This window comes from Indicator indicator (assembly GCF_027791375.1).
Source record: "Indicator indicator isolate 239-I01 chromosome Z unlocalized genomic scaffold, UM_Iind_1.1 iindZ_random_scaffold_45, whole genome shotgun sequence".
NCBI classification, from domain to species: domain Eukaryota; kingdom Metazoa; phylum Chordata; class Aves; order Piciformes; family Indicatoridae; genus Indicator; species Indicator indicator.
The window spans coordinates 36,142-49,744 of NW_026539138.1; the positions used below are offsets into that span (position 1 = coordinate 36,142).

The following is a 13,603-nucleotide window of genomic DNA, read 5'->3' on the forward strand; positions in this document are numbered from 1 at the left end:
TATTAATATGCATCATAAATAAAGAAATAAATAAAGGCGAGACACCTCCTTCTAACAGGGAAATACAAATTAAATACGGTGCAACATCCGCGAAGCGATGTACAAGCAGGAGGTAACCTTGCAAGACCAGGGCCCCTCGCCATGGGGAAGCCAGCCCAGGCACGATGCTGCAAGCAGCGTCAAATCGGCCAAGGCACCAAATACTGGCATGGCCTTTCACTAACACTGTTACCCCCTTGATAGGCAGGTAAATATCCCCACTTTAGCAGGTGGCATGAACATGGTAAGGAAGGAGTTGACTGGCATTGCTTCTACTGAGGACCCCAGGAACCCCAGCAGCCCCTTGTGCTCATGCACAACACTTGTCACCCCCCACCCCATGACACTGCTCAGCAAGACCGGAAACCCTATGCCAAGGGAAACACCATCCCTCCCTCCCCAATTCCCCAGCTCCCTCTGGGAGCACCCCCTAATCTACTGGCCAGGAGCACTGCCCCTAACTCCAAAAAACATACCTGGCTCAGTCAGGGACCCTGCCCTCATCCCCTCCCCTCCATATCCCCTCAATTGAGCATTCCAGAGCTTCCCAGGCACTGGCTCCTTGCTCAGTGTCGAGGGCTTGGGGCTACCCCCCAAAGCATCCATCTCTGCACAGGGTGGCACTACCCACCCTGGACCTATGTAACACTGAACATCCATGTGCCTTCCACATGACCCCACACACCCTTTTGCTCCACACACACACACACACATCCCCTGTACCCCTCCTCTGGCCATGGCCAGGCACAGCCCCAACCCCGCAGGGTGGCAGCACCAGGCCATTTGGCCCAGTGCAACCCACCAGACACCACTGTAAAACACTACGACAGGGCTGCTCCAGTGTGAAGGAACCTACCTGGCAGCCCCCCACCAAGCTGCAATGCAACCTATCAACTCAGCCTTCACTACCCACAATACTTCCACCCCTGTGGCTGACGATGTTCAAGGCTGCAGACTGCACTGCCACCCCCGGGGAGGGGACAGCCAGCATCCTGCACCTTCAGCATGAAACTAGGCTGGGCAGTGCTGCCCTGGCAGGGACTGCTTGGGTTCCTCTATATATGAGTTCATGGCCTTACAGATGCTGGACACAGCATGGGGTGGAGGGGACTCAGGCAGTCCCCAGTGTGGCTGCATGCACAGCAATGCCTGACAATAGGAGGTGCAGCTTGCAGAAGAGCCCAAGGGCCAAGTTGGCCTTTGGCAGCTGCACAAGGAGGAGAAGGAAGGAACCACCTACGGTTATTGTATTCTGTAATGGCAAGAAAGGTAAGAAACTAGCAAGAAGCTGTGTCTGTTCTTCTGGCAGGGTGGGCTTCTCCAAAGGAGCCTCAGCAGCCCACAGTACTGTGCTTGGCCTCCCAGCCATGTCAATAGTCCTCGTTGTCCGGGTGGGTGACATACATGACGGGCACCAGTCCCTTCTCGGAGCCGAGGCTGCACTGCAGCCAGTCACCATCCACCTTGGAGATGACCTGCAGGATGTCCCCCTTCTTGAAGCTCAGTTGTCCAGCCTCGGTGGCAATGTGATGACAAAGAGCTTTCACCTCACTGCAGGCAGAGGGAGGAAAGGAAGGAAAAGTTAACTCACTGCAGCCACTCACCCCACTGATGCCCTTGAGGCAACTGCAGGCACAAAGCAGCCTGGTCCTGCCTCCCCACCCAGCCAGGCTCCTCCCAGCTGCCACTCAGGTCTCCCTCACCTGCAGACTGCAGAGCTAGGGTGGATGGATACACAAGCTGCATCACCACCCCAGTCCATCCCCTAGGGGGCCAGGTGAACTGCAAGAAGCAGAGACATACCAATGCCACCCGATCATGTCCCAGCACCTGCAGGACAGCCATACAGTACCACTCACCAGGGAGGGTGGGGAGATAGCCCCCGGGCCAGACGGACAGCAGGGGGCACTTCAGGTGGCTCTGGCTGCGGGAGCTCTGGCTCAGGGGCCGGTTCTCTCCACATGCTAGCCCCAACTGTCTGGGCCACCAGCTGGAACACAGACTTGTCCAAGCTCAGCCAGCCGGAGGGCAGCCTGCAAGAAGATAGACGCAGGTAGAAACAGGAAGGAGCAGGGAGCAAGGAGCAGCTGCTCTCATGGTGAGGTCATGCCTTAGAGATCTGGCTCCATGCACAAAGTGCACTGTGGTCCTCAAACTGTCTTCTGGCATGGAGGGCTCAGCATGCTCCAGACACAATATGACTGAGGCAGAGAACAACATTTCCAGTGGCCACAGAAACAAGAAGGGTGTAGATGGTGAGGCATTGCTGGGAGGTGTCAGCTATGTGGGGCACCTTTATACCTCCTCCTCATCCACTGTGTGCAACAGAGATGGCTCTGTGTGCTGTGCTCACTCACTACACACTTTTGGGAGGGATGAGCTGATGATGGGACTGGTGCAGCTGGAGCCTTTCCTCCAGAAAGGAAGCTTAGGAGTCAAGGCAGTGGTACAGCTCAGGCAGAAGAGGAAAGCCAGTGAGATGGACTGAACAAGGATAGGACCTGAAGAGAGGAATGGTAGTATGGTAGGAAATAAGGCAGGCAGACAGGCAGGGCTGCGCAGGGGTGACTGACCTCTCTGTTCACACACTGTGGTGTAGCCTGGTGGTCAGCTACCACCTGACTTCAACCTGCACCACTGCAGTCCCAGGTTTACCAGCCCTCCCCAGCCCCAAACCATCCCTGTCCCTACCTGTTAGGCTGCCTGGTCTCCTTTTGCATCTTTCTGGACCCAAACAAGTGTCCCCACTTGATGGGCTGGCTGCCCTCTGATGCACTGATGCTGCTCTCCTCTTGGGGGCTTGCAGCTCCCACTCTTTGTTGAGTCCCCATCTCCTTCTCCTTGCTGCGCTTCAGCTCTGTAAGCACTGAGTCAGGGGGGCTGCCCATCCAGAAGGGCCAGCTCCGTTCCTTTACCTCTTCACTGACCAGTACCTGCTGGGGCTTTTCCAAGGGCTCTTCAGGACTTGGCTTGCTGGAAGCCTTGGGCCTCTCCTCCAAGGTGCCCTCAGCAATGGGACAAGCCTCTGCACCCTCCACAACTCCTTCACGCGGGGGTGGTGCCTTGCAGGTCTCTGCTGACTGGGGCATAGCATTCAAAGCCTTCTTCTTCTCATAGCGGATGAACTTTGAGCCTTCAGTCGAACTCTCAATGTAAATCTGAGAGCTTTGCATGAGTTGGTACCACCAGCCTGCCTGCTTGTCCTTCTTGAACTCGCACGTGCTCTCTCGTGATTTCCTCTGCTCTTCCTCCCCATCACCGTCTCCATCTCCGCAGGAGGCCCCCACACCTTTGACCCTCTCACTCACAGCTTGCTGGGTGCTGCGGCCTGCTGAGATGTCACTATCTCTGGCACCCACTTTGCATGCTTCAGGGGTGGTACTGCAGCCATCAGGATCCTCGCTGCTGGCCCGTGTCCGCATCAGCTGCAGGGTGGAGTGTGCAGAAAGCAGCAGGTCCTGCTTCACACGCAGCAGCTCCTTTTGCTGCTGCTGCTCTTTGCCCATTTGCATCAGGTGGTGTTCAAAAAGGAGGTCTAAGTTAAAGGGCAGCAGGGAGAGAGGCTGGAGCAGGAGCAGCAGCTCCTCAAATAGAGGCTGGCACACGCTGTGGGACAGGCATAGGAAGCCCACTGGCTGGTAATGTGCCAGGATGATATCTGTAGGAGAGAAGAGAGGCCGTTGCCACCTCTGCCAAGCCAACAAGAAGCTCATAAAGCTGACGCAGCTGTGGCTGCAGTGAGAGGCTCAGCACTAGTTCAGTGAACACCAGATGCTCTGTGAGCTCTGAGCAAATGAGCCCACGTCCTGTGACCTGCCCATCAGACTCCTGCTTGGGAGTAGGGTGTGAGCAGAGAGCATCAAAGTGTTGGCACGTGCTGAAATTCTCTTTGCCATCTCCTGCAAATGAACAAGGAGCAGCATAACTGCCCAATACCAGTCCTCCATAGAGGGACGTATTAGGGACAGCTGAATATAGTCTTTCCTGGGACCCAGCTGGGCTCCATAGAAACCAGATGAGCATTTCTAGCTGCACCATTCATCCTTCACTTCATTTGACATCCACACCAGTTTTGTGGTCAGGTCTCACCCCCGAGCAGCGAGATTGGAACAGAATTTGAAACCTTTTGGCCACAGTAAGATGACAAACTTACACCACTTTTTAAAAGGACTTGCACCCTTTTTCTAGTCTTCATCCTCCTGACAACCCTAGCTTTTGCTCACACTTCCAGCTCTTAATGATGGCTTGAAATAGATGCTCTCCTTCTGCTCCAGAAACCCAGGATGCTTTCTCTTGCCAGTACAATGGCAATTCTCCTCACCTGTCTGCTCCAGAGAGAAGTGTTGGCTGTACAGGCAGACCTGGGAAATATCTGCTATTAGCCTCAAACCTGCAGGAAGGCACTGGGCTTGACTTCTTCTAGTGCATGGGGCCCTGGGCTGAGCCCAGGTTGAGCCAGCAGCACTCTAGGGGATCCAGTCAGTCCTGAGTGTCTGTCTCACTGTGCATTTATCACTTAGTCATGCTGCTTCTAGGCATCAGGCAGTTTGGTCATGCTGCTGGGTTATCTGCATGCTTCAAAACATTTCTTGTTGGAAAACCCCAGATATATCTAGTAAAATCCATTTATTGTTTGTCATGAGGTTTTCTCTTCCTTTTCTTTCCATCTACCCTGCCTGAAGGGTTTCAGCTAAATGTGCACATCTCAAGCCATACAAGGCTCTCAGTCACTGGATGGGGAACGCAGAAATTTGAGGAGGGTTAGATCCGATCGTCTGTGGGTAGACCGAGGGACTTCTATTAGAGATGACAGCCTTGAGTACAAACTGCAGCTAGGAAGAACATATCTGGCCCAGGCTCAGGTGGAGGCAGCTGCATGGAGCTTGGATTTCCACCTGGGACTTCCCTGGTGCAAGCCTGTGTATAGCCTAGTCCTTCAGCTCAGAGCAGAAGGGAGCAGCCTAGATGGTGAGACAACAAGAGAAATGCATGTCCCATGTCCCTCTCATGCTCTGTGTTGTATAGAATTTGGCCCTCACTGCACCCTGCAGCCTTCAGGCTCTTACCTTCATGGTTGTAGAGGTGGTTGAACCAGAACTCCAAGGATCGGATACTGCAGGAAGAGAAAACAAGCAGGCAAAGAAAAAAAGAGTGAAAATAAACTCCCTCTCTTCATCCTCACTGTCCTACAAAAAGCAGTGTGGCTGGGAAAAGGCATTTACACAGCATAAACCTGTGAAACTCAAGTTCTAGTAGTGAGAGGAAAGCAACTCACTCTCATCAGCACGCAGTGACCATAGCCATCCAGTTCAGTTTACAGGAGAGATATTGTGCAACCATAACCCTTCACAGCTATGTTTCCAGCAGGTTCCCTTACCATTTGGCTCACACCTCCTTGGCAGGGCTTAGCTTTGCTAAGAAAGACTCATGTGGAAGAGTCAAATCATCTACAAATATATAAGACCATTGTTGCAGGCTTGGCCCAAAATACATTGGTATCCTGTGCCAGCAAGGGAGAACTGGACCACCCAGGGTGGGGAGAGCAGAGTAAAGCTTACTCCTGCTTGTAGGGGTCTTGAGCATCCTTGATACTTCCAGAGCTCTTGTTCAGCTCTGGAGAGCAGCTGGGAAATACCATACTGGCAACACTCATCCCTTCACCAGCAAAAAGACAGCCCTGCCTTCTTCTGTTTGACACTAAGTGTAGTGTGCACATTGCTTATCCAACGTGGAAGGGCCAGCCTTGAGCCCTGGGCCAGAGCAATTTCTTCTTCAGAGCCTCATGCATCGGGATTCACTGCAGCTCCAGGAAACACTGATTTGAGCAGGTATTTCCAGGAGTAATTTATGCACACATTACGTCTAGCTTTGTATGAACCCTGGCAGACCATTCTCCCACCTAATGTTGTGGGGCAAAAGGAAGCTGACAATGTTCTTCCATGACTTATAGCCACTCTTTCTCAGTCCTCACCCGGTAGGATAGGTTTTGATCCTTTGGGACAAACTCATAGCCTCTTCCTCCCCTCAACTACAGCTGGGTTTCTTAAGCCATTTCATTGGCAGCTGTACCTATCTACAGTCAAAGTCCTCTACAGTGACATGCAGTCAGTCCAGGGCACCCACTTACTTGAGGAGGCCAAAGATGAACGCATTGAATCTCATGGTGTGGTTGGTGAGCTCCGTGTACTGGCTGATCTTGCTATAGAGGCTGTGCAGCAGCTTGGTAGAGGGCCCTAAGGAGTAAAGCAAAATGCTGAGCTTAGTTGTGGTCTGCAAAGCTGAAAGAGCACCAGGAGAAGGAACATCTTGGCAAGGATAGATGTTGGCTTGGTGCCTGTGTCTGTATGTGCATCACCCCTCCACCAAACAAGATCAGCTCACTCTCTACCAACAGTTGGACTCCACAAGGGAGATGTGTTGTGGTCTGTCCCAGACTGCCACTCCAATACTGCAAAGACCTCCCTCCCATAGTTCAGAGACAATCACAGCCCTTGGCTCAAAACCTACAGGTGAACAGAATATGGTGGTGGGTACTTATAATTTGGGGTGTCTGCAATCACGGACATAACCTCAGAGCTGGAGATTTGTCACAAACAGGCTAGGGAGGTTTGCCAGTCCTGGATGCTAAGCTCTTCATGATGTAAAAATCAGTGTGATCCTGCCATCTGTAACCTCAGAAATGAGTTATCCTGGATGGTGGCCACTGCCATAATCCAGATTGCAGACTGGTACTGGAAGGTTCAGGTGCTGTAGGCATGCTGTAAGCATGCTTGAGCTAAGTGAGCTGTGAGTACAACTTTTCTTACAGACCAGACTACAGCACAACTCTGCCTTATACAGTAGCTATGCAGGACTAAAGATGAAAGCATAGAAACACCCTGTAAACTTAGATGGGGAGAAAAGGGCATTTGTGTTGTTTTTTCTTTTTTATTGTTAGGACCTTTTATAAGAGAATTTGGAAATTTCAGGGGGAATGACAAATAAATATTTGAGAACAGAGCAGTGGCTCTCCCATCTGACAAGGAAATGCCAAGGTATACCCTGTTCTGTGCTGCATTCCCAGCCTTACAGTCAACCTTCCCCAGCACCTCACAGCCACAACACAGGAGTACTGCAGAGCAACGAGCATCCACTGCACACCCTCCATACCAAGCTGAGTGGATGCCTCCACCACGCTCCAGGGGATGTTCCTCCTCTGGCCAATGATCATGTCCAGGACGTAAGCCTTGAGCCCATCACTCAGAATGTCTCGGACAGCAGGGCACAGGTATTTCAGGATGAGATGTCCCACGTTGGGGCTCACAGAGCTGTTCCCAAGTTTGGCCTAAGGGGTGACAGGCAACAGGGAGAGTGTTGGTAACTGCTTCATGAGGTATGGATGCATGCACATGGTCCAGCTCTGCTTGCCTACTACAGTCACCCAGCAGGAAATAGCCAGGCTATGGTGATGGTCAGCAGCTCCTTGAACAGGAATTCTCTTCCCTTTCACCCCTGCTGCCTCCTACACCAGTTGTGGATTGCTCCCTGGAAGGTCTGCCCCACACTGGGACAAGGCAACTGTTGGAGAAGATAATACCCCAGTTTGAGAAGAGAATATTCCAGTTAGAAGGGATGCCTGGTTCTGTCTACAGGTACAACAAGGCTGTCTTGTAGGAAAAAAAGAGCAGGGGATTTTTCTGCTGCTGTAGATTTTCTTACTGCTATTTTTGAAGCAGGAAGCAGCAAGCCACATAGGAACTACGAGCACTTAGAGGTTAAGGAACACTTAACTCAGTGACATACCAAGCTATAATTCCTAGGGATTACTATAAATAAACAGGGTGAGGGCAAAATGGATGGACAGAGCTCAGGTTTAGATGAGGAGCACACAAGAGCCCAGCATCAGCAGAGCAGAGACATATTTTGCTGCATGCAGTCTTTTGGCTGCTGAGCAGCTTTATCCAAATGGGTCAGCCCCACACACTGCACATCATGTTGATGGTCCCCGGCAGTTGTGTTCTGGGCACAGAATTTAGCAGCTGAGCTGGAATTATACTGGACAGTTGGCAAAGGTCCACAGAGGCCCTGAACTGAGACTGAACTTCTGGGTCAAGAATAATCCTATCAGATCCATTGAGCGTGGGAGCATCAGGGACGGCTGCTGCCTTTTGGCAGGTGAATACTCGGACCTTGGCACACTGATGCATGATGAAATCCTAGGTCAAAACCACAGTGTTGTCTGGTAAGTAAAGCAAGGGGGAAATGTTGCAATTATTCCCCAAACCAGCACTGCAAGAATAGGAAATTTACAGTTTTAAAAAGCTGTGGGAATCCCAGCAGCTCTGGTTACCCTGCAGAGCAGGGCATAATTGTTGCTGGAAAAGCAACAATGGTAATTAGGGGCAAATTGACCTGAGCCCTGAGAGAAGACCGAATCAGCTTGGAATCTGTTCTAGTCAGGTTCTTCCCTGGGAACAGCACTCCAGGGCAGTTGTCACATCCAAATAGTGTCACATTGCTGACCCAGTCGCCTGACTGAAGCAGAGCATTCAGCATTCAGAGGAGGCACCACAAAGATGCTGGGTACCACAGGCCTTCAAATACTGCCTTGTACACACAGAAGCAAACTAGCTCTTCTGCGTTATTCCAGAAATGGGAAATGAGGGGAGCACAGGACAAAGACAACCAGGCTCACAACCAACCTAGATGCACACTGAAGCAGGTGGGTTCATAGTAAGGGCTATAGGGGTTGCCCATCTGCCCTAGAAGAGAAATGATTGATGCTTTTTTTTTTTTGTATCATGATGGAGCCCTTCAACACATTGAGAGAGTGAGGACACTGCACTTTGTCTGGGTGCCAGTGTCAGAACAGAATCATGGGACACTTGGAGGAGGGAGACAAAGCTCTGCACTGTATGGGCAAAAAAGATCTGGTGTACTGTATCAGACCCAAAGTCCAGCTGACATTCTTTCTTACAAAGAGACATAACTGAGTACATTAGAAAGAGCAAACGTACATAATACTTGTCCTTAATTCTGCCACAGCCTGCAACTATTTTCAGCCCAATGACTATCTAAGCTGGACATTATTCCTGTGTGTTTAGTGGACCACAATGAATTTCCCTTTCCTTTGTTTTTCTGATCTGCCCTTAAATCCATGTACCCTTCTAGCACACCCAGTATCATGCAGCAAGAATTGTCACAGATTTGCTACTGCTGCATGGTGTACCATCACCTTTGTCTGGTTTGTTCTCAGTACTGCTACTACCTTCGCTGAATACCCTGTAGCTTTTCACTGGAAAAGAAGAAAGATTCAATCTTTTGCCACCCTCTCCATGATGTTGAAAGCAAGACATACCTTCACCCCTGGATCCCTGCTGGTTCCAAAGTGAGCCACGATCAGGTCAACAGCAGTGTTGATTGCCTTCACCAGACCTAGAGGGAAAGAATGAGCCTAAGTGCCTAAGCGGTTTCTCTGACTGACCCTGACCAAACACAGGCAGGGCTCTCCCAAGTCCATGTCAGTGCACACACCCTCTCTGCCAAAAACATGCAGAGCCCCTCCTAACTCCTCACCAAATCTATCCCTGCTAGTTCTAACACTCACCTATCAGCCAATAGGATAACCTCTACAAGTGTCTGAAGCATAAGAGAATCTGTCAATATTCCCAAGGGATATGGACCATCACCTCCAAATATTCTCTCTTGAGGAAGCAGAGGTGAGGTCTGAGGCAATGAGACTTTTACTGATCCCACAGGATGACAGGGCAGAAGCCATGCATCTGGCAATCGATGTAATGACTTTCAGTAACAAGCCAGTGGTGGGTAACCTGGCATCTGCATCAGTATGGTGCAAGAAAAGAAGTGGAAGAGAGAGGAGAACTGCCATCCTCTAAACACCAACACACAGCTGGCAAAGGCAAGGAAACCATTCTGTACACTCCATGCCTCTGAAATGACACTGAATCAGCTGTCAACAGCTCAGTCCCCTTTCATGCCTCTACAGAGGCATATCTTGTCCTGTTTGGGAATCCCTTCTCCCACCCTTCTATAAAATCCAATTACAATCTAGAACCAAACAGATATTTTATCTAAATTATTAAATCTCCCTTGGGGTCATACTCCTGTGCCTGCCTGGTCTCTTCCCTCTCTTGTGAACTTTCTAATCACACTTCCTAGGACAAGCACCTCAAACATACTCTGTGGTGCTCTGAATGGTGCAGAGAACACAAGAACCTGCCATGGAAACTGCCATCAGTCCAGAGAGACATGTAGTTATGATGCTACAGTAGAGAAGGGCAGAGAAAGAAATTATTATGTCTGAAGAAATGAGGTGAGACAGAAATAACTGTTTGCCTTGTGCTGCACTAACCCCACTCTTGTCCATGAGAGATGCAGGGACTCACCCTTCTTCTGCAGCAAGTCAATGGAGATGGATTCTGTGTTGCCATCTGGGGAGAGGCAGAACTCAGCAGGAGGCTTCTCCGCTAGCGAGAAGTAGTCAGGGAAGAAGTCAGTGTAGGTAAGCTGGAGTTGCCTCATAGACTGTCCTGCAGGGCCAAGACAGGAGTGAGAAGGATCAGCTCCAAGCTCATATAACAAATCCTCTCCCATTATGTTCCTTTTCCCAGAAGCAACCTGCACCAGCAGCAATCTTCACCCCAGGCTGGAATAGACTGGGCTGGAACACCCAAGGCTGGGACAGCAAGTCTGCAGGCTTGTTACTCTCCCAGCAATGTAAGCCTGTACAGTTCAACCCCACAGCCCACCCAGCATCTAGGTTCAGCTTGACTAGGGGCCGATGGGCACTGGAAGATGCTGTGGGAGGTTCAGCCTCATGCGCTGGTGCTAAGGGAAATCTCAGGAGGTGGGGTTAGAAGTAGAGTACAGAGAGAATCCCTACTTGTCCCATGGAGCCATGCACAGGCAATGAACTACACATCTTCTGCATGTCCCTTTGGTTGGCCTCTACTTTCAAGGGGTGGCTTCTGCAGGAGCTTTTTCCACCTGGCTGATTCCCCAGCTATGTGTTAGGCATCTTCCCACAAAGGAGGGATGGAGAAACTGTTTGGGTTGGCAGAGCAAGATGTAGAGTTTTGGGGAATTACCTCTATGACTTGAGGCTGGTCTGAAGAACCCTCTCCCTCCAACAGATAGACTACACTGTTCACAGATCCCAGGACTCTCAAAGATTCAACGAAAAACATCCTACCATTCTCAGCCCTTCCTGCATAGGTTTTGGGGAACGTGGAAGACCTCCAGGTCAAAGCACGGAGAAGACAGAGCCCCATAGTGACCTACAATATTGTCAGCTGTCCCAAGAAAGCTACAGCTCAGCATCTAGCATGCTGGCAGGGGTGGCACAGGTGGGCAGACATTACATGGGGCAGACACTACATAGCTCAGACATGAGATGGCCAAGGGACATAACTCCTCTGTGAGACATGGGCTACAAAAACTGGATGCAGTCCAGGAGCACTTGCTGAAGGTCAGGGCTATTCACCTTCTCTTTCAATCCAGACCAGAACTAGACCTGACTGCTCTCAGCTTTTGGAGAAGAAGGGAGGATCTACACATGTTGTACTCATCAATGAAGCAATTTTCACCTTTCTCTTGTACCCCTCAGTCCCACTGTGAGCAGATGCATCACCCCTCTCGCTCAGTGCAGGCAAAGCAGCGATGAAGCCAGACTGAACCTGAGCCCCAAGGGATACTGAACCTGAGTCCCAGGATCACCTCCCAGGATCCCCAAGCAGAAAGGTGGTGCGCACCGTTGAGCTTGCAGTGGAAATGGCTGGTGTTGAGAGTCCCAGGGAGCTCAAAGATGGAGTTCCCCTGGTTCAGATGAGGCTCTTGCTGCCTCCTGTCTAGGCTGCCTGCTAAGCTGGGCAGCCCTGAAATGCGGTCCAGGCCCAGGGGGTTTCTCCGCCTGTACTCTCGCCACTTCAGTGCTTGGGGAGAGAGGTGGTTCGCTAGGATGCCGTGGGCAGTGAGCACCGGGTGGGAGGACGAGAGCAGGTGGAAAGACATCGAAGGGAAATGGGGAGAGAAAAGATGAGAAAGAGGAAGGACAGAGAAAGAGAGAGTGCACATTAATTATAAGTCCAGCAGCATTTCGGGATGTTAGCACACATAAACAGAGTGGCATGCCACAGCCTGGCAGAACAGGGCAAAAGCCTGGGCAGACTCTGAGCTGTGGACATAGAGGGAACAGGTTTTAGGTGCAAGCACTTGGGTGCTGCAAGAATAGCAGCCCCACACTACTCTCTCCAGAAACACAGTCTAGGAGACAGAACTGAAGGGACATGATCTTAGCACAGGACTTTCTTCTGCAGGCAAAGTGATGGTGAGGGCTGTTGGGCACTGCAGCGCTCAGGTGAAATTTTTTCTGGCTGTGGTTATAGGAGAGGGTGGTACTGTAGGGAGCAGCCACAGGGAGCTGAAGACATTCCAAAATAACTTATTCTGGTGGATGAGTACCTACCATTGAGAGCCCGCATTCCTATGCTGTTCAGGGGACCAGAGCTGCTGGTCTCACTGCCACTTCTCCAGTGGGGATCTGCATGGCCTCCTACTTTGTTCATGGGCATACCACCTATTGAGAGGGGTGGGAGGGACCCACTGTGGAGTCGGTACTCAGAGAGTGGTGGGCTTGGCTCCAGCGATGCCTCCTTCTTGGGAATAATCTTGGGATTCTCCTTTTGCCTCAGTGCATCAGCTTTGGTGGCTTGGGAGGGCTGCATGGCACTGACAGCAGGCGAAGACCTCGTGGGAAGCAGGCTCGCAGAGATAGGGCAGGACCGGCTCCTGGGGGGCTGGCTCTCTCCAGCTCTCTCCATGGTGGGTGAGGAAGAGGAGTCCCCACTTTGAAAGAAAGGCACGTTGCATCGCACAGGAGAGTAACTGCCCAGGGGGGACGGCCGGGTTGTCTCAGGGGTGGGCTTCTTAGCACAGCCATCATTTCGGGAGGCAGCTCCATCTGCTGAGCGCTGGGTCAGGAGTGTGCTGTGGGCTTGGCTCCCTGCCACCGCTGCCTGCTCTGCCAAGGTGGCTGCAGTTGAGGACTGGTTATTGGAAGAGATCTGCTGGCTGGCAGGCCGGTTGCTGGACAAGCTGTAGAGCTGAGAAAGGCTGGAGGCAAAATGGCTGTGCAGGGCACGCGCCTTGGCTGGCTTGCTGAAATGGTGCTGGAAAACGAAGGGCTGGATGGGCAGAGTCGTGGGACGCTGGTCCTTGCTGTAGCGTACCACAGGCTTGCTGTCTGTGCCACCACCTTTGAGGAGAGAAAGGAAACAGTGTGAGGATGGGTAGAGAGGCGATCATTGCCAGCCTAGCAGATCCCAGATAAAAGGCAATGTGCTTTCAGCTGCAGGCTAGAGGCCACACACAAACTTCAAGTCTGAACTGGTTACACACATCATGAGCTGGCAGGGTAAAGAAATGTGTTCCCAAATGCAGAGTTTCCAGCTGTTGGTAGTGTCTGCAAGGGTAGAGCACTGCACAAGAAGCTTGTTTCTTCTTGAAGGGTCACCAGTTTTGCAGCCATTCCCCATCCCTTGCTCCCAGAACTACACAAAAGGCTACA

The 13,603-nt window shown here is 51.4% G+C and overlaps 1 protein-coding gene across 1 annotated transcript in view; it reads right to left on the reverse strand.

The window, feature by feature from the left end:
- The window catches only part of RUSC2 (RUN and SH3 domain containing 2), a 54,578-nt gene continuing 40,975 nt past the window's right edge, over window positions 1-13,603 (reverse strand). Inside the window, exons 3-14 of the mRNA XM_054398322.1 lie at window positions 12,503-13,291; window positions 11,790-11,990; window positions 10,425-10,568; window positions 9,377-9,453; window positions 7,189-7,363; window positions 6,167-6,272; window positions 5,106-5,152; window positions 3,422-3,697; window positions 3,044-3,367; window positions 2,731-2,956; window positions 1,899-2,072; window positions 1-1,590 (exon numbers count right to left, since the gene is read on the reverse strand). Of these exons, the coding sequence (XP_054254297.1) occupies window positions 1,410-1,590; window positions 1,899-2,072; window positions 2,731-2,956; window positions 3,044-3,367; window positions 3,422-3,697; window positions 5,106-5,152; window positions 6,167-6,272; window positions 7,189-7,363; window positions 9,377-9,453; window positions 10,425-10,568; window positions 11,790-11,990; window positions 12,503-13,291 (2,720 nt within the window). The 3' untranslated portion in view covers window positions 1-1,409. The remainder of the gene's footprint in view (window positions 1,591-1,898; window positions 2,073-2,730; window positions 2,957-3,043; window positions 3,368-3,421; window positions 3,698-5,105; window positions 5,153-6,166; window positions 6,273-7,188; window positions 7,364-9,376; window positions 9,454-10,424; window positions 10,569-11,789; window positions 11,991-12,502; window positions 13,292-13,603) is intronic.